This window comes from Typopeltis vanoorti, chromosome 4, assembly GCF_054136105.1.
Source record: "Typopeltis vanoorti isolate ZY-2024b chromosome 4, IOZ_Tvanoo_1.0, whole genome shotgun sequence".
Classification (NCBI taxonomy): domain Eukaryota; kingdom Metazoa; phylum Arthropoda; class Arachnida; order Uropygi; family Thelyphonidae; genus Typopeltis; species Typopeltis vanoorti.
The window spans coordinates 84928483-84947869 of record NC_143552.1 but is presented as its reverse complement, the minus strand read 5'-3'; the positions used below and the strand labels follow the sequence as shown (position 1 = coordinate 84947869).

General features: G+C 34.3%; 1 protein-coding gene across 2 annotated transcripts in view; it reads right to left on the bottom strand.

Moving 5' to 3' along the window:
- Nucleotides 1-8961: 8961 nt before the first annotated feature.
- Nucleotides 8962-19387, bottom strand: part of LOC150107467 (potassium voltage-gated channel protein Shaw-like) — a 105065-nt gene continuing 94639 nt past the window's right edge. Inside the window, exon 5 of one of the 2 annotated variants that reach the window (XM_090391316.1) lies at nucleotides 8962-9871. In XM_090391316.1, the coding sequence (XP_090247442.1) occupies nucleotides 9693-9871 (179 nt within the window). In that variant the 3' untranslated portion in view covers nucleotides 8962-9692. The remainder of the gene's footprint in view (nucleotides 9872-19387) is intronic. The other variant, XM_090391317.1, reaches the window with a different exon arrangement.

Below are 19387 nucleotides of genomic sequence, written 5' to 3'. Positions count from 1 at the left end.
AATGGAATTGTCAAGATCAGGGAAAACATTTTAGGTATATCAGATTCGAACGGACGTCGTTTATGTGCAACAATAATAGAACAACTGGAAAAATGGAACATTCCCATTGAAGATATGCGACGTCAAGGGTATGAAAATGGGGCAAATATGAAAGGAAAAAAATATGGGCTCCAAAATTTGCTTTTGGACAAAAATCCTCGAGCGTTTTACGTGCCATGTACTGCTCATACTCTAAATTTAATCATTAACGATGCAGCCAAAGTGAATGCAGATACAATTAGTTTTTTTGCAATTATTCAAGAAATATAAAATTCTTTTCATTCTCTTACAAACGTTGGGCAATCCTTTTAAAGTTTGTAAAAATACTAACATTGAAACAGCCATCAGAAATGCGATGTAAAACTAAAATTAATGCAATCCGCCCTCTACGATATAAGTTAGGAAAAATTTATGATGCACTTTTTGAAAGTTTAAATAATGAAAATTTTAATAAAGAAATTCAGCATGAAGCACAAATATTATGTGCTAAAATAAAGGGCTACAAATTTATTTGCTCTCTTATAACTTGGCATGATTTACTTAACAGAATAAACCCTTTGAGTAAAATGCTTCAAGACAAAAATATGAACATTACACTTTAGAATCTATCGAAAGCTTAAAAATATTCTTACAAGAGTATCGATCAGATACAAATTTTAAAGGAGTTCTAAAAACGGCAAAAGAACTGAGTGAAGAGGTGGATGGAGAAAAGAATTTAAAACTGGTACGGAAGTTTGACGACGAATGAAGACACGACAATTTGACTACGAGTGTCATGACGAAACACCACAATCGCCAGAAGATAAATTTAGAGTGAATGTGTTTTATACACTTATAGACGTTGCAATGTGTTCATTAATAGAACGTTTTGAACAATTAAAAACATAATAATTTTAATTTCTTGTATAGATTACTATAAATTAATAACGAAGATTGACGAAAAAATTGTGACGATTTAGAGATTCTCTTGAAGGACGGCGACAATAAAGTCGTAAATGCAATTGAACTATATGGCGAGTTATGTGCTTTCCGGGATATTTTTCGGAAGGTTAATTTAAATATTCAAAAGCCCATTCGATATTCTTAATTTTATTGTGTCCAATAATTTATCTTTCCCTAACTTTTCAGTTGCTTTAAGAATACTATTAACCTTACCTGTTAGTGTAGCGAGCGGTGAACGTTCCTTTTCCAAGTTGAAATTGATTAAAACCTACTTAAGAACAAGTATGTCACAAAAAAGGCTTGTTAGTTTGGCGTTAATAGCTATTGAAAATGATATATGTGCGGAATTAAACGTTAAGACCATTATTTCTAATTTTGTGAATATCAAATCAAAAACCTTGAAATTTTAATAAAAAAAATTTCAAGTATATTTATGTAATTTAATTTATTTTCTGTTATTCTGTAAAGATGTCATTTTTTGAATACTTATATTAAATGCTCTAATTATTTCTGAATTCTTTTCTTATTTTCTCATCTATTTTGAGTTTCTTTTATTTTTCTAAAAGATCGTTCCACTTATAAAAATTACACTGGCCAACAAAAAAAAAAATTCTGCTGATTATGATCTGACACTTGTTTTTTTACTAATTTGGGTGCGCTGATTTCAAATATCAAACCCATTTTTCTCTCATAGAGGAAAAACGTCAGGTTCTTCCTCTATGGCATTTTCTTTTTGCTAATTTGTAAGTTTTTGATAGTTTTAAGGAGGCAGTACTATTTAGAGGATCAAAAAAATCGGTTTTTCAATATTATTTACTGAAAGTATTTACTTTTAAAAATCTGTTCCTAACTTTTTATCAAGAAATTCGAAAAATTCCCGAAGATATAGCCTATTATTCAAAGCGGTGCGCAGATCAGAATCGGAGCGCTTACCGCTCTCGCTTGTTAGTAAACGAATAAATGCATAAGAACCTGCAACGGCACGTACTGGTGCTTTGAATTCGAGAGAGGCCGATAACCGACCTAATACATTTAGGTGATGAAAAGTAGGCGATGACAACTGCCTAAAACAAACGAATGCTATATGCGTCATAGCGGACAAAGAACAATCGAAATCAGGCAATCGTTAATCGATCGTGAAAGTATGATGAGTGCTTATAACGTTTCAATAAAGTCTCTGGTTTTTTTTGTCTTGTTAATTGCATGTTAGTCGGCAGTGAAGAAAATACATCATGTCTACTACTCGAAATTGCGTCAATAGTGTAGATTCCTTCTGCTACATTTGTGGCAGCTTTACTGTTCCCAGTCAAAGGACAAATATCACTGATTTCGTTAAGAAAGTGTACTTTGCATACTTTGACGTAAAAATTGCAGATCAGGACAAGTCATGGGCTCCAAATAAAGTGTGTAAGTCATGTGTAGAAAATTTACGACAGTGGAGCAAGGGAAAACGCCAAAAATTAGCTTTTGGCATTCCAATGAGTTGGTGTGAACCGAAAAATCACGTAGATGATTGCTATTTTTGTTTAGTTCAGACTTCTGGTTATAACAAGAAGAATAAGAAAAAAATTGTGTATCCAAATCTCGACTCAGCAATTCGGCCAGTTGCTCATTCCAATGAAATAGCCGTACCAATTTATAAAGGACGTTTACTAACAAGCGAGAGCGTTGAGCGCTCCGATTCTGATCTGTGCACCGCTTTGAATAAAAGGCCATATCTTCGGGGATTTTTCGAATTTCTTGATAAAAAGTTAGGAACAGATTTTAAAAAGTACATACTTTCAGAAAATAATATTAAAAAATCGATTTGTTTTGATCCTCTAAATAGTACTGCCTCCTTAAAACTATCAAAAACTTACAAATTAGCAAAAAGAAAATACCATAGAGGAAAAACCTGACGTGATAGAGAAAAATGGGTTTGATATTTGAAACCAGCGCACCCAAATCAGTAAAAAACAAGTCTCATATAAAAGTCAGCAAAAATTGTGTTGGCCAGTGTTATCAAAAATTTTTACAAGTTACTAAAAATTTAGTAACTTGTAAAATGCAAGAATTTTTTAAACTTTAGTTCAAATAAATTTTAACTTTAATTAAAATTCATTTTAATTTTGTTAGCGATTCGGGTTGGTGAGAAGGCTATAATCCCTGTATCATTATATTCAATGATTAAAGTGAAGTGGCTTTATCAAAATTTGCTTTAACTTTTGAGAATTTTTTGAATATTCTGGTTTTTAACGATTATCCTGCCTAGCCAACACCCTCAATTCGTTACATTTAGCGAACCAACGTGTGGCTGTTCCGTCAAAATTTATTTAAGAAATTTCAAATAATTAAAATTTTTATTATCGTAAAAGAAGCACACACTCCCGGATCGTTACAGGGGCGCTTAGATAGAAATTGCATGCGGGCGCCAATGACCCTAGCGCCGTCTCTGATGATATTCCCATCGAAATCGATACGAACAATGCAATGGACTAATTACGCTTCCAGAACGAATATCTCTTCGATGGGGATACAGAGATCACACAGAAGTTCATCATGACGAGAAAAAAAAACGAACTAGAGAAACTTAGTTATTGAAGTCGATCCAATGGTGAGGACAAAATTGTTGAAAACCGGTGTTAAAATGCTGTGGAGAATTTGCCATTGCGCAGACTACCTAAGCGTTATGAGGTGATATAACTACAATACGTTCCACCATCATACACGACTGTAGGAGAAAAACCACCTTTCTGTTTCGCTCTCTGGAATACAAAGCTCAGCAAGATCCCACGAAATGAGTCTGTGATGAACTGTATAAATTTCCAAAATGACAACAGGCTTGCCAAAACCAAAAACGACTGCAAACACATGGCACTAAGCAAAGACTGCATGACATATAACTATTACAGACAGCTAAAAATTCAAATCATAGCTTATGGAAAGTCATCATAAAGTTAGCAGAACAGCACTGCTTTCCTGGTTGTCTTCAAATAAATCCTCAACGCTCTACCAAGGCTGTATGTAACTTAAGAGAATTCATAAACAGAAGAAACGGAATATGTGGCTTTCCAGCTAAGTATGAAATATTTTTCAACGGATTAGAAACAAAGAGAGAGCTGCAGTACTTGTGGTCACCACTGAGACGAGGCAATATTAAATTCTCAGTATAGCAAATGAGTACTAGGTATTTATTGAAATTACGTAACCGCGGAATTAAAACCTTTGCTGCGAGTATGTATCTAAACTATTATAGTGGCGACTTTGATAAAATGGGCAACATCATGGATTTTACCATCAATCACAACGGCTTAATTCTTGGAATAGATAGGTTTTATGGTTTAACGAGAGCACAAACAATAGAGGTACAAATCTGGAAGGGTTTTTAGCATCAAATTCCCTACACATTCTAAAGGACGACAGTAATACTCCTAATTTACGCTCACGCGTAGACCTACACATTTTACTGTGTAGGTATTCGGAACCGAAATCCTACGGAATAGGTTGGTTACTCCTTATTCCTGAACGTGTCCTATGTCTGTAGTGTGTTCACGGGGCTGGTTTGCCTGTTCTTGGGGATGAAAAACCTGAGTTTCCGGGTGAACCCCCCCACCTCCGTATGAGACTGGCTAACTCACCTAACTCATCAGATAAAGGTTCGTCACATCACTGACGGGAATCGAACCCAGGTCTTTCCGACAAAAGGGCTTGGTCTATACTGAGTGAGCTACGGAGGCTCTAGTAAAAATCCATCGTTTAAAAATACCAACGGAAGCAGCTTCATTGAGATGACCATAGCAAACGACGTTATTTTACCTCGGATTTCTAAATGGAGATGCGAGGAAGAAGAAAGTTGTTCTGATCATTACATATTAAGTTTTATTACCAGTAACAAACCTTTAAACGGAATATACGAGACAAATCACTGCAGTAACTTTAAGCAAAAACATGAGGTGACTTCAGTGACAAACTCAATCTAGATACATTTGCAAAAGCATTGAAAAGAGAATTTGCATGCCTAATCTCAGAGCGTCACTTCACTGTGACAGCGAACAACAGCTTAGCTTATACAAGAACTTAGCTATCTGGGCATCAGCACAAGCCAATATAGACTTCCTTGCTTCTGCACTTTCATCACCTCTGAAAAAAATCCTGCGACCGAACACTCAAAACACCTAAGATAAACATCGATGGAAGAAAATCAGCATCTTGGTGGAATGACGAAGTCCTAAGAAAACGTGTAAATGCACTTATATGACTATATCAAAGAACCCACAACAATCAAGATTTAAGACATAGTAGATGACAGAACAAATTACAAATGCGAAAACAGAACCATGGAACAAATACTGTACTATTTACTGCATCGAATCCTTGGAACTGTATATATAAATTATCAGCAAGGAAGAATAAAGCAACACGTATTTTATCAACTATTAAGAAAACAAATAGTCTTACACTAAAAACAGCAGAAACTGCAGTTATTACGAATTCTCCGAATTCATAACAACAGTTAAAACGAATGCATAAGAAGGCGATTTCCTTTATTATGAAATGCTCTAATATTGTATCCATAATCAAACCAGGAAAAGAAACATCCTACGAAATTAGCAAATACAAGCCAAATAAACAGATTAATGCATTTGGTCTATTCGAAAGATCCATTAAGCAACAATCAGTATGCATTTAGACCTCACTCAAGCAAAGTAGAAGCAATTATGGAAGTTAAAGAGTTCACAGAAGAGCAAAAAAAAAAGCAAAAAACTTACTACTGATCTTACTCGATGCACAAAGAGCCTTCGATGCTGCGTGGTGGCCAGCCAAAAACAAAAAAAGTTAATTTACCTCACAAAAAATATTTTACAGACAGAAGAACAACATGACACATTAAAAACCACAGCCGTAACGAAAGAGTGCGCAAGGTTCCTGCCGACCAGGTTTCTGGAACATTCAGTACGACTCGCTATTAAGACTTCCTCTCACTACTGAACCAAAAGTCATTACTTTCGTCGATGATAACGATTCGGTGATGTGACTGCTCCGTTAGAAGTAACATCCAATGAAGAACTCTTTAAAATTGCTAAGTGAGTGCTGGAGAAAAACTCTCTTTCAATAGCACCAAAAAGTCCAGTGCTCCACATCTCACGTAAAAAATCAAAATAACCTGTAATGGTCTTCCTAAACAGGGAAGTTCAAGAGGAAGCTGAGCTAAAATACCTAGGAGAATAATAGGTGCAAAATTTACCTTAAACAAGCACATCTTATATGTTGCCGGGAAAAAAAAAAAAAAAAAAAAAAACTTATAATAGTAAACCTTCTAGCTAAGCATGCAAGGATAAAGTGGGGATATTAGGCCACCGAGCGCTGAAAACAATATATACCGGAGCTGTACTACCATTGCTATCTTATGCTGCACCCGCTTGGAAAGATGCCCTAAAATCTAAGAAAAAACCGACAAAAGTTAAACAGAGTTCAATTCAACGCTTTATAGCCATACGAATAATTAAAGGATATAGGACGATATATTTCGAGGCAGCTTGCGTTATTGCTAGCCTAACACTGATCTGCCTTAAAATGCAAGAATTCTCTCTTATATATGAAGTCACTTCCGGAAGATATAACGAAAATGCCAACATTGATCCAAATTGCTTCGAATTTCCGCTTTCCTAAGCAGTAAGTGATAGGTAGCCTCGTTCAGCAAAGAAAACATATATTAAGGAGAAGGAAATCTCTGAATGTGAAGAATTCCGTATTATTTTGTGGAATCATATAATGGAGTCAAGAGACTCATCGTTTGAAGTCCCACTCTCTCACGCACATACACATACATATACACTGACGGAAGCAAAACAGAAGGAAACGTCGGTCGTTCTTGCATTGTATATTAGACAATTCATTATACAAGAACGTTGTTCTAGATTGCATCCCCTCTGTCCAACAATCAATCAGAACAACTTGATATGGTTTATTCACTTACATATCTCCGGAAATTTAGATCTCAACACCTCTCAACAAAAGACCGCAACAATTTACAGTGACAGTAGAAGCACTATAGAAGGCATAAAATACCAGAACAACCATCTAGCGTTAATAGAGTAGACAAGAAGTCTGGATAGAATTTCCCTCTTGAGGGATGGGAAATCGAGTTCTGCTAAGTGAGGGTGCATACTGAGGTAGCAGGAAAGAAGAGAGCAGATCAGCTGGCTAATGATGGGCTAGAAACAAGTTACCAAAAACTCAAAATCTGCTATAAAAAACACTTGTAGAAGAAATAAGCCTAAACTTGTGGGAAGATGAAGAAGAATGGAAAGTATCTAAAAACGGATCAACAACAAAAAAAAAAATAAATAAATAAATAAAAAATTGAATTCTTGCCAAGTATCAGAATGAGACTCCGACTGAAAATTCACTCCAACTCTCCAGGTTAAATCATGCTACTAACGGGACATGGAAAATTAAGGCACTACCTACACAGATTCTATATTCTGGAATCGCCATTATGTGTTTGTTGTCCACACCTTCAACAGACTCTCGATTACTTACTCCATGACTGTCAGCTACTGGACTTCATCCGGATGCTCCTAATGCAACTTCTGGAGACGAGTGGCCAGTGTCAAAACATATACTTATCGAAATGTATTACTCAGAATTATTTCATTTTGCCAATAAGATCAACTTCCTGTCGTTGTAATGTAACATAAATTACCGAGAATGGATGGATTATTTAGTGCAAATATATGTAGATATAAAAATATAAATATAAATATGGATGTAAATGTAGGAATAGAGAGATGCAAAAATATGAACGGAAATATGAATATTGATACAAAAATGTAAACGTAAATTTAATATAGATATTAATCAGTTATTTAAAGCTACGTGTAATATACGCATTGTGTGCAATGGAACGTGTAGAAAATATATTACTTCCTGGTAGCATTATGAAAAAGAAGAAGGAAAAAAACTTGTTCCAGCTCTATACCACTTCTTTGAGCAACGCTTTCTCTTCAAACACTGAACTCCGAATGTATTTAAATGTATCCCATCATTCATATATGATTCTTTTCTTCCATCATATTCATTCCATACATCTATGAATTTCACATTATTCCACTTACGCAGCCGATAAATTGATCATTCGCTATCATGCAACTTCGTTCCCATTTCTTTTTGTCAGAAGATGGGAATAAAATTTCAATATTCGCTCTCTTAACTCTTTTTATTCACCTCTTCAAATAATACTTTCATATCCTCTTTCGTTCTGTACTTATCATTCACACTTCGTTTAGTGTGGACGTTTTAAATTTAAAATCCATTACCTGCATAATTTAAAGATTTTCTTGATAACGTTAGTTAAGTTTGTTGAAACGCTGATAATGTTTCTTTATTTATTTAGTATTATTTTAGCTATTGTACAATGATGATAGTTTAAAATTACTATAAAAAAAGAATAATAGTATTATTAGAAACTACTAGTATTAGAAACTACTACTATTAGAAATTACTAGTTGTGGTGGTGTTGGAGGTGGGCGGTAGATGGCGTTGATTCGTAGTAGAGGTAAGGTGTAGAGACAGTTGAAGATGTCCTCCCGCGATGAGTCTTCGGACTCCTTGGAGGTATCAGGAATAATAATAATAATAATAATAATAATAATAACTATCACCCACAGAATTTCTTACTTCAAAGTACACGGAGACGAGTTCAAAGTCAGTGAGTACTTCAGGAAGACGTCATTATGACGTAACACTGTCGTAGTTGTTATACCATCATTTCAAATCTTTATTAAATAGATATTTATTAAATAAATCTTTATTAAAGGTATTAAAAATGTGTAAAAAAAGTATACTTACAAATGCACTTTTTTTTTTTTTTTTGAAGGGTGTATGGTAAAAATTTCGCACACAACACTCCTGTCGGAAAGTTTTGGTATTAATATATAACAATGACACAAAGTGAGGATAAATCATCTTATTTTATTAAAATATATTAGTGCAAAAAAGACGAGTTCTTGAATGAATAAAATATGGCTTTATCCGTACTTGGAGTACAGAAATTCATAACAGCGTTTACATTTAAATACATAGGACAGGATAAACCAAAGTTCTTTTTTTTTTATATATATGATCAAAGAATTTTTCGAGTAAAATTTAAACTTTTCGTGAAAAATAAAAGCTCTAGGTCGCTACTATATGATTTCCAAAGCATTTACAAATTTGCAAAGTCACGTGATGGGGAGGGGGGGAGGGAATACTTCACAAATATTATACCGTGTTAACATTGATCTGTGCCATAACAACAGTATGTACGTACAATATAGGAACATATTCACAATAAAAAAATTTCTCTTTATATATGTATTGTTGGTAACTAGACCGGTAAACCCTGCAATGACAAGTTTTAGCTTTCTGCAATGGGGCATTGGTCCCAAGCTCTAAAACTTGCCGTTTTTCCCCAAAGAAGAAATATTTTTTGCGATATAGTCACCTGTAGCACCGCTGTAACTGCTTTAATTTACAACAATAATAATAACAACAACAACAAACAAACAAATAAAAATTAATCTCTTCAGAAGCTCTGAGATCCCAATCGCCTTTCTTAGTTCAGGCTTTGCTTCATTGGCTTCGCCGTAAGCAAATGATATCAACTTCGTTTTAGAAGTGGTACAGTTTATTACCCTGTTAACTTCCCATGAGGTTCGTGCAAACTATCATAACTACAGTCCATGGGATAGTTACGTGGTGTCTATTTTTGTGATCCCACTAGTGGAGGATGTCTGTTTTGAGGAAGGCGACTTAGCAGATGCTGCTTCATTGAAATGAATTAAATTTCCTGCAGAATTGTGTTGTCCACCTGCGACTACAGTTCCTGATTTAGTTGAATTCTGCTCTTTTTCCAGCGAAGTGACATCACCTGAAACAAGATAAAAGGCATTAATCATTTAGTTCAGAAAACAGGTGCTATTTCAGATCGATGGAAATGAACATCAAAACGAAGGATTCCATATTAAAGTGTTCGCTATAGAAAACAGTAGTGGAAACGTAAAACGTAGCAAAATAGGTACGATCCATAATTTTAGTATACGTGTTTATAATTTTGGTTATTTTGAACGTCTATAATTACAGAATTTTCTTCTATAGCGAGATAAAATATTTGTAAAATAAATTGCGTCTTACGTATCATAAGACACACATAATAGATTTAATAATCAAATTCAATTTAAATACATACATTTATTTTATTTATAAAATATTATATATTTGCTACATTTTATTTCATTCATACATTTAAATCTTTTAAATCTTGACTTGTTCATTTATTCATCGTATTTGATATCTTCGTCATATCAAACCTGTAGTTTAGATACATTGTGGATTTGCTAATCCTTTACATGGTTGGAAAAACTGGTTAAGTTAATAATAATATGCATATGGTCTTTGCTCCATTTTTCATTTGACTCGTTTCTTTCGGATAATCGAAGCACAAGTTTTAAACCTATGAAAAACGGAAGAAGCAGGAGTTGAAATATTCGAAAAGCTTTTCTTTCTTTCTTTCTTTTAAGCAGCGGTATCAAAACGCAAGAAACGATTCCGCTTGGAAATAATTTAATAATGTTTTTTTTTTTTTAATTTTCCAAAAAAAAAAAAAAAAAAATATATATATATATATATATATATATATATATATACTTTTTATCGATCAATAACATAGAGACTATGACATGAAAATAAAATAATGCTCTGCAAAAATAATAAATATTACACATATTTTAAGAAATCGCATAATTTAAGTAAACTCTAATTAAATGATTTTTGAATTTACTATTATTATTATTAGTGGTAGTAGTTATTTATTATTATTTATTTATTTGTGTGTGTGTGTGTGTGTGTGTGTGTGTGTGTGTGTGTGTGTGTGTGTGTGTGTTCGGTCTGCTGAAATTACAAATTTATCACTGGTTTTATTTATATGCCGAATCCATTATTGTCTCTTCGTTTATTGGTTATAATTTGCCTAATTTTTTTTTTCATTTTTTTTTTTTATTCTGTCATTTTTTTTTTTTTTCATTTTCATCCCCCACGTTGTTGTATTTTTAATGTACACATCGGATTTTGTGCTGTACTGTATGTTTGTTATTTTGATGCTAATATTGATCAAACTACTGATTTATATATTGTTATTCGTGTTTATTATTAGTAGTATTATTACTAGATATTTATTTTTTCTATGATTTCATTCTTATAGCTTTTAGATATTATTATTACTTTTGCGTATGTTTTCGTTGTTCACTTGCTATTCTTAGACATTTATGTTTTATTACCCGTTCTAATATTTTTCGACTTCGTTCCAATTTAGAACTTATTTTGCAATTATCGTTGTCTCTATTTCTTATGTTTCATATTAAAAGTGCACATTCTTCTCTTCTTCTACGGTTCTTAACGGCTCTTAAGCGCCCATAACCGTCTCAGGTATCTTTAGATTTCGTAACAATGATTCCAGGATAAGGTGGTCAGCCATGTGTCCATAGGTGTGCTTTATATGTCAATTGCGTGTGTTCTTCTGGCTATTTTTACTGTATTCGGGATGAAAAACCCAAGTTTCTAGGAGAAAAACTCTCTTCTAACTGTATGAGACCGGATAACTCACTTGTAAAGCCTAGATAAAGGTTCTTCGCGTCCTAGACAAGATTCGAACCCATGTCTTTCATACCAAACGGGCTTCATTGAAACCGTCTGAACGATGGAGGTACTCTTGTAGTTTAAATAGTAATCTTTTGTGTTTAAAACATGTAATATGTTTTAAATTACATATTACATAACGTTATATTACATAAAACGTCATAACGACGTTAACTCGCACCTGTCGATAGCTCAATTGGCAGAGCGGTGGACTGCAGGTGAATGTATCAAACATCCATATGTCTCTGGTTCGATTCCAGCTCGATATCTTTTCACTACATAATCTCCACTAACAGAATTATTATTATTTATCATTATAATTTTGTTTAAGTTCTAATTCTTCTTTAATTATTTCTGTGCTTATTTAAGATAATAAATAGTAAATGTATTCCTAGATAATTTTTACTTTCAAATTTTATTATCGTTTAAAACATCGGTATTGTCATATTCTATTAATAACAGAGTATCTAAGAGCGAAGGAATTAATTTTGATTCGCTAAATTGTCAAGAGAGTGATAAATCCGCTATATTTTATCGCTGAGTTGCATTTTTTAAAAACTAGAGCTGACTGCATCCTTAGAGTTAGGAGAATTAACCACAAGGGTATGAAACGGTAAATAAAATCTTAAAGCATGAGCTATAAAAAGTTCCATCCATCCATTTTCGTCAATTGAAGATAGGTTGAGTCCCCTAATTAAGGGTTTTAAGTTTAATGTAGCCTGCTTGCCATTGAATTTATGTCTGTAGATTGTGTGTGTACAAGGACCGGTTTGCTTGATGTAAAATTCGAGTTTCCGAGAGTAAGAAACTTACTATCTCCATATGAGACCGGCTAACTTACGTTCAGATGAAAAGCACATGAAGATTGTCCATGTCGTACACGGGATTTAAACCCAGGTGTATCAAACCAAAGGACTCATTCCATACCGGAGCTAGAGGCCCTGATGAAATGTTATGGAGCCCATATCGTGTGAATCGTCTTGAACAGTCATTGGCAGTATAAAGCAGAGTCAATGTAAGTGGCAACCATGGCGAGGAAGATGAAATCAGAATATAAAAAGAAGCTAACTGAACAGCTTCATGGAAATTTTAGAGAATTCTTTTGCTATGTAGAGAGTAGCAGGAAGAAGAAGAATAGTCATGATTGGATAACTTTAGTAAATACTGACGGTAGGAAAGTGTCGAATGCAATGAAAAGAGCTGGGTTATTAAGAAACTACTTTGTTAATGTATACATATACATTCCTCACAGAACTCATTAGGTCTCCGGACTGAGATAGATCAAGATGAAAAGATAGAGGTGGAAGAATTAGAGATGTTTTTAATATTTCAAGCGTTTAATGCATAGCAGTAGGTTTGGATGAAATAGCGGCACATGTGTTATTATTATTATTATTATTATTATTATTATTATTATTATTATTACGGGTAACTCCAGGGAGTCCTTAGACTCATCGAGGAAATCGGTGTTAAAGGAATGTTGTGAAGAGTTTTCTGTGCCTTTAATTTGGTTTTAATTTGAAATTATCTTATCCTTCTCAGCAGAAGAATAAGATAATTCCATAATACACTTTTGAGCTAGAATTGTTTCAGCCATTTAGACCAATCTGTATCTCTGGAGTAGTTATTAAGAGGTAGGTGAGAAATTTCATCCAGATAACACTTTGATTTTTTTATAGAGCAATTACAATTTTTTTTTTTTTAAAGTAGATCTTGCTGTGTTAATCTATTCGCTTTTTACAACAGAATGACTGCGGAGTTGGATAAGAGGAATGTATATATAATAATTTTTTTAAGCTTGCCAAGGAATTTGAAAGAATTCCATACAGGAGGTTATTTATACGACCTCAAAAGATGGGTATGCAAAATAGGCTTGTGGCATGGATTCAGTTTCTCCATATCATTTTTTGATATCCGAGACAATGATATATATATGGAAGAGCTGAATCTAAGAGAATGAAGTGACTAATGGAGTACTACAGGAAACTATCAAGAAATAGGATCGTTCCTGTTTCTTATATATTAATGACATTTCGAATGGTCTGGAGAGTAATAACATTAAATTATATGCGGATGACGCAAAGTTGAATTCGGTTGTGTAATAAGGGACATTTTTGATACAGAATCCATGCGGGCCGACTTGAACAGACTGATTCTATGAGTAAATGTTCACCAATATCAACTTAATGTCGCTAAGTACAAGGTTATGCATTTTGGACTGAAAACATTATTTCATTTACACTGAGTAAATGAAATCGATGAAACTAGATACCAGTGATAATGGTGGACAGTTAATTAAAGTTTAGAGGCAATATTAGAGGCAAGGTTAACACATCGCATTTCTCTGAAAAGAACACTAACTTTGTAGTAATAGGGAAGTTATTCTCCAAATACGAGCACGGTAGTCCACATTTGGACTACTGCAATCGGATTTGGTTATCTGGGTTTTATGGAGATGAAAAAACAGTCGGAAAGGTCCAGTACAGGCTTAAAAAACAATATCTGGCTTGTGGAGCTTTGCATATAAAAAATGGAATGAAGAAGTATAGTAATCAAAGTCTGAGGAAATAGAAGGGGGGAGGAGGGGATATGACAGAAACATACACGATAGTAAGGGATTCTTACATTATAAATATGGGAGAAATTTGCACTTCAGCGCAGGTGCGGGAGAAGAGTTCGAAGTCATTCTTGGAAACAGGGTAAGGGCACAGTCAGGAAGAATGTGAGTCTGAGTCTAGATGCCTTTCATGGCGTGTAGTCGGTGAATGAAATAATTGCCAGTGAATATTGTGAGTGCATTTTCGGTGAATTGTTTTAAGGAGATATATGATAGGTACCAAGGAATTACACCATCCTAGATGAATCCCTTACTCCCTGAAGATTACTACTACTACTATTAATAATAATGATAATAAACGCTATTAATTCTAGCTGATTTTCTATTTCAAGTTTATATGTTAAACGTTTTATTTCTTCTTCGTTTTCCTATAATTTAGTAATATATTTTTCCCATTTTGTGTCTATAAATCATGTATTTATATACTGACACGTTTTTTCTCTTCTCTTTTCTTTTGTTCATTTATCATTCTCCTTATTTGTTTCTTATTTTTTTATATTTTGTTCTTTAATTCATTTCCTGTTCTATTGATGTTAATTGTGATGGATCACCATAATATCTGGTATAACCCTTGGGAGAATAGACGAATATGATAATTCTTTTATATTATTCATAAATGATTCATAAATTGTCCCCTCCGTAGCGCAATTGGAAGAACGACGGTACATTGCGCCCTTCAATTGGAATAGGCCTAAGTTCGATTCTCGTCGCGACGGGAGGAATCTTTATCTGACGATTTCAATCGAAGGTGAGTTAGTCGATCTCATACGGAGGCAACAGGGTTTTTTCTTCCGGAAACTCGGGTTTTTCATCCCACATACAGACAAATCGGCCCTTCAGAACACACGCAATTCACAGACAAAAAAATACTAGTTGTGGTGGGTGAGAGATGGCGTTGATGGAGATTAAAATCATCTGATTTTATTTAAGTATTCATTTTTTCAGTTACAGTTTCTGAACTTATTAACACTTTTTCGATTTTTTCTCAGTATTCTAAAAATCGTTAGATTACATAAAACAAAGCTAATGCTTAATATAATAGTACAGAAATAAGCTTCGTTGGAAGACTTTGCATACACCATGTTTATGTCAAAGGGATATATATTTACTTGGGTTTGAATTATTTCAAAAAAATTTCAAATTCGTTCAGGCTATGCATGTTTCAGCTTGAAAAATCGCATTTGGAGTGCGTTTTGGTTGGAGTGTTAACTAATAGTTTAAAAAATTAAGAGAACGCGTCATTTTTTGTTAATGATGAACTGCTAATTTATTAGATTAATACTGTTCTGTTTTATAAATCATTTATAGTGGTTCAGAAACATCATTTCTCTCAAGTTCAATATAATTTATGTTTTAATCCCACTGTGTATAATATGACGATCTTACTACTATTAATGCAGAGACATTACTTCGACTATTTCAAGTCGAAATTGTTCAAAATAACTTGGAAAATCAATTGCCAGATACGTTTGAAGAAGTAAGTAGCGTGACGTGGCCACAGTATTCTATACGTTCCCCATTTTCCTTCAATCTACGATCTGCCGTTAACGCAGAGAACACATACGCTCGTAGTCCGACGTTAAGCAATCGATTTTAGACAACACTCCACAATACAACAGAAGCTACATTAGCCAATTTCAGACGTTAGCGAAGGGATCTCCATTTCCTCACCCGTCTCCGTCTTAAACTGCACACTTTCTTTTTGTATACAGATAAACTGAAATAAGAATGCACACTGAAAAACCAAACACACTCATAATATATTAATCCAGCTAATTATAAGTCTAAATTTAATCACTAGTGTTTGTTGTAAAACCCAGGATTATTGCAGTAGAGTATTCTAAATGAATTACTCAACTGACTGCACAAGAATTCAGCGAAGTATGCTTAGTTGTAGCTAATAGGATTTCCTATAAAAACAACATTTCCATATAATATCATATCTTTTCCTGAGTGGGTGGCAGAGAGAGAGAGAGAGAGAGAGAGAGAGAGAGAGAGAGAGAGAGAGAGAGAGAGAGAGAGATTAGCTTAAACGCTCTCCCACAACCAGTTGCATTTTTGAATCCCACCATGGAGTTGAATGTTTGTGTCTGTCTTAAGATGACAGACAATTCTCGGCGCTTGATGACCACCAACCACCACCTTGCTTAATAAAGGTTTCAAGTAGAAGGAAAAAATATCATATTTGATCTTTATAGCAGTGCTTTCATATTATTTAACGCTTATCCCACCCCCAATAATAATTATACAGATTTTACTACTTTTAGTACATAACTGTGTGTGTGTGTGTGTGTGTGTGTGTGTGTGTGTGTGTGTGTGTGTGTGTGTGTGTGTGCGTGTGTGTGTGTGTGTGTGTGTGCGTGCGTCAAGTAGAAAGTACTGGCACCTCTGTCGGTTCATCAGAAAAATCAGAAAAAGCACGGGGAAGTAACCTCTTATAAAAATTGGGGGGAAAAAAACACCGAGAAAAATATTAAGCATTTTAACATTTTTAAACTTTATTAGTTAAATTTCAAAATGTATATTTTCACTTTTAATAATAATTTCTTTGACATCTATTAAACGAGTCTGTAGATTTAACATTTCGGCATCATTCGATGTCAATATACTCAATTACATTGAAGGCGGAATTGGTTCTAGCACTAGTTTCTGAATTTTCATTATGTACTATAACGAACACAGGATAAGTAACGAAACTGATATGAATGAGTGAACTTTCCAACGCTTAAGACGTTATCACAAGTTAGGAAGCTAGCAACCTCCGATCTTGGAATACCTTACGGCTGGTTAAAAAGTGGATTAGCTCCGAAGCAAGCTTTATAATTAACACTATTTCGAATAAAATTTTGAACAGAAGTTTCATATTACGCGTGGATATCATTATTCATATTTTCAGTACGCTTCTTTTTAAATTATTGCTAAAGGATGGATGAATTACTTATTTTTAATAATAATAATTATATATATATATATATTATTGTCATCTGCATTATCGTCATCTGGCACAATCGATTCAACCATTCCTTCAATTGTCACCATACTGCAATCCTACCGTTTGCGTGGAGCAAACGAATCAGGTTTCGTCATATGGAGCAACTGTTAGCCCGCTGAAAACCTACTTGTTTCTAACCGACAGAAGTGGAATTCTGTGAAGTCGTTTGTCGCTTTACACCTGCTCCTTTATGACAAAGTGACCTGTTGTTTTTCTGTTAAACCCATCAACAACTTGTTTTCTATCCCACGACTGCTGTTGGCTGAATGTTTGACTTTACTGGACCATTTTCGGTACTCTCCAAACACTGTTAAGTGTAAACTCCCTGCAGGAATGTTTACACAGAACAGTGTAAATAATCCTACACGTTCGTTGGACGTGCTGAGCATTATGCCAAGAGTTAGTTGATCCATTATCAGGTATAATTCTACTAATTCAATAGCCTACCGTCGACACACGATACTATCTTTAACGGAACAAGGAAATAGTAGCGAAATGTAACGAAATAGGGAAATAGATACTACCTGTGTATATTTTTATAATTTCAACTGAATAATCCTCAAATTTCCAAAGCAATTAGCTGATATGCAAAAAGTCCTATGTGCACCCATAGGACATGATGATGAGATAATGAACGTTTGTCGATGATGAAGAGAAGCCTTTTACCCAAATTGTCAAATTTTCCAGACTGTTGGTGTTGTACAAGATTTTATTATTATTATTTTTTCTCTTTCCCTCAAATTTCTCTTTCCCTCTCTTTGTATATAAAAAAATCAGGGTGAATCCTCGGAGCTGTTTAGACTCTGCGTTCTCGCTGTGAATTTTGGCACCTCTCTCATCATTGTTTTGGATCTCCACCTAATACTTGTCATTTCCAGCGAGGACTTGATCAGCAACTTATGTTAGCCCCAAAAAGTCAAATCTCTTTGGACAAAATATGAATGCCAACGCCATGTATGGATCACACAGAGAACAATCATGCATAATTCTAATTTTTTTTTCTCTATAATAAACACATATCAAATTACTCGAGAAAATAAAAAAGTGCATCTACTAGATTAACTTTGTGTACATGAATAACAGAGATCTTCAGGACCTTACATTAAGAGCACCCAGATCATCTGATGAGTCCTTCCTGATTTACGTTTACATATAGATTCACATTGTACCATGTAGGTGTTTGAAACCAGATCTGACGAAATATCTTTATTCCCGTAGTGTCCTGTGTCTGTGTATTATGTGCTCTTCTGGCCGAGTAGCATGCACTCCCCCCCCCATCCTTCCATCCCTGTACGAGACCTGCTAACTCACCTTTAGATTAAAACATGATAAAGGTTCTTCGCGTCGTAGACAGAATTCGAACCTAGGTCTTTCCTACAAAATGGGCATTGTTAGACCAATTGATCTACAGCTGATCAACTGACCAACTGATTTATAATTATAATAGTTAATCTTTCTAGACAACAATAAGAGCGTTAATGCTATATATTACGAGAGCAAACTATAACTGTCACCCATTTCCTTCTCATCTAAGTGAATGTTAGCAGGCTTAGTCAGGCCTAGAGTACTTTATACAAGAAGAAATCTTGTGGCGCGCTAATATATCTGAAGGTAATCTTTTGTTCGCTTCATGCTTCGATTTTATGATATCATTTAAATTCGGCAATGCCTCTACTTTGACGCATTAAATTTTCCCTGGCAGTAACCTACACAGTATGTCAATTGTCCGTTTGATAAGGTAGAGAGGAATGAGCTCAGCATTCTAGAGATTTCAGAAAATTATTCTTGTGCCATTATGGAGGACATTAGAGGAAGCTTTTATTTTATTTTATTTTTTCGACATAAGAGGAAGGTGAGCATCAAACGGACGTTGAAATACAGTACATCCAAAGATGCCTTCCTTAGTTCACAATTTCTTTAATTGGCAAAAAAAAAAAATAATAAAATAAAGGCTCTAATGCTTTTCATAAGACCCCCCCCCCACTAAAAAAAGCAACAACTGAAGTTAAGGGACTTATAGGCAGTAGAATATTTTTAGAGACTCTTCATTGAGTCACAATCTCTTTTACTGGAAAATATTTTCCGAACTGTGTCAATAGATAATACTATGAAGCTTAAACTAACAAGGCTTAAATTGCGTGCAT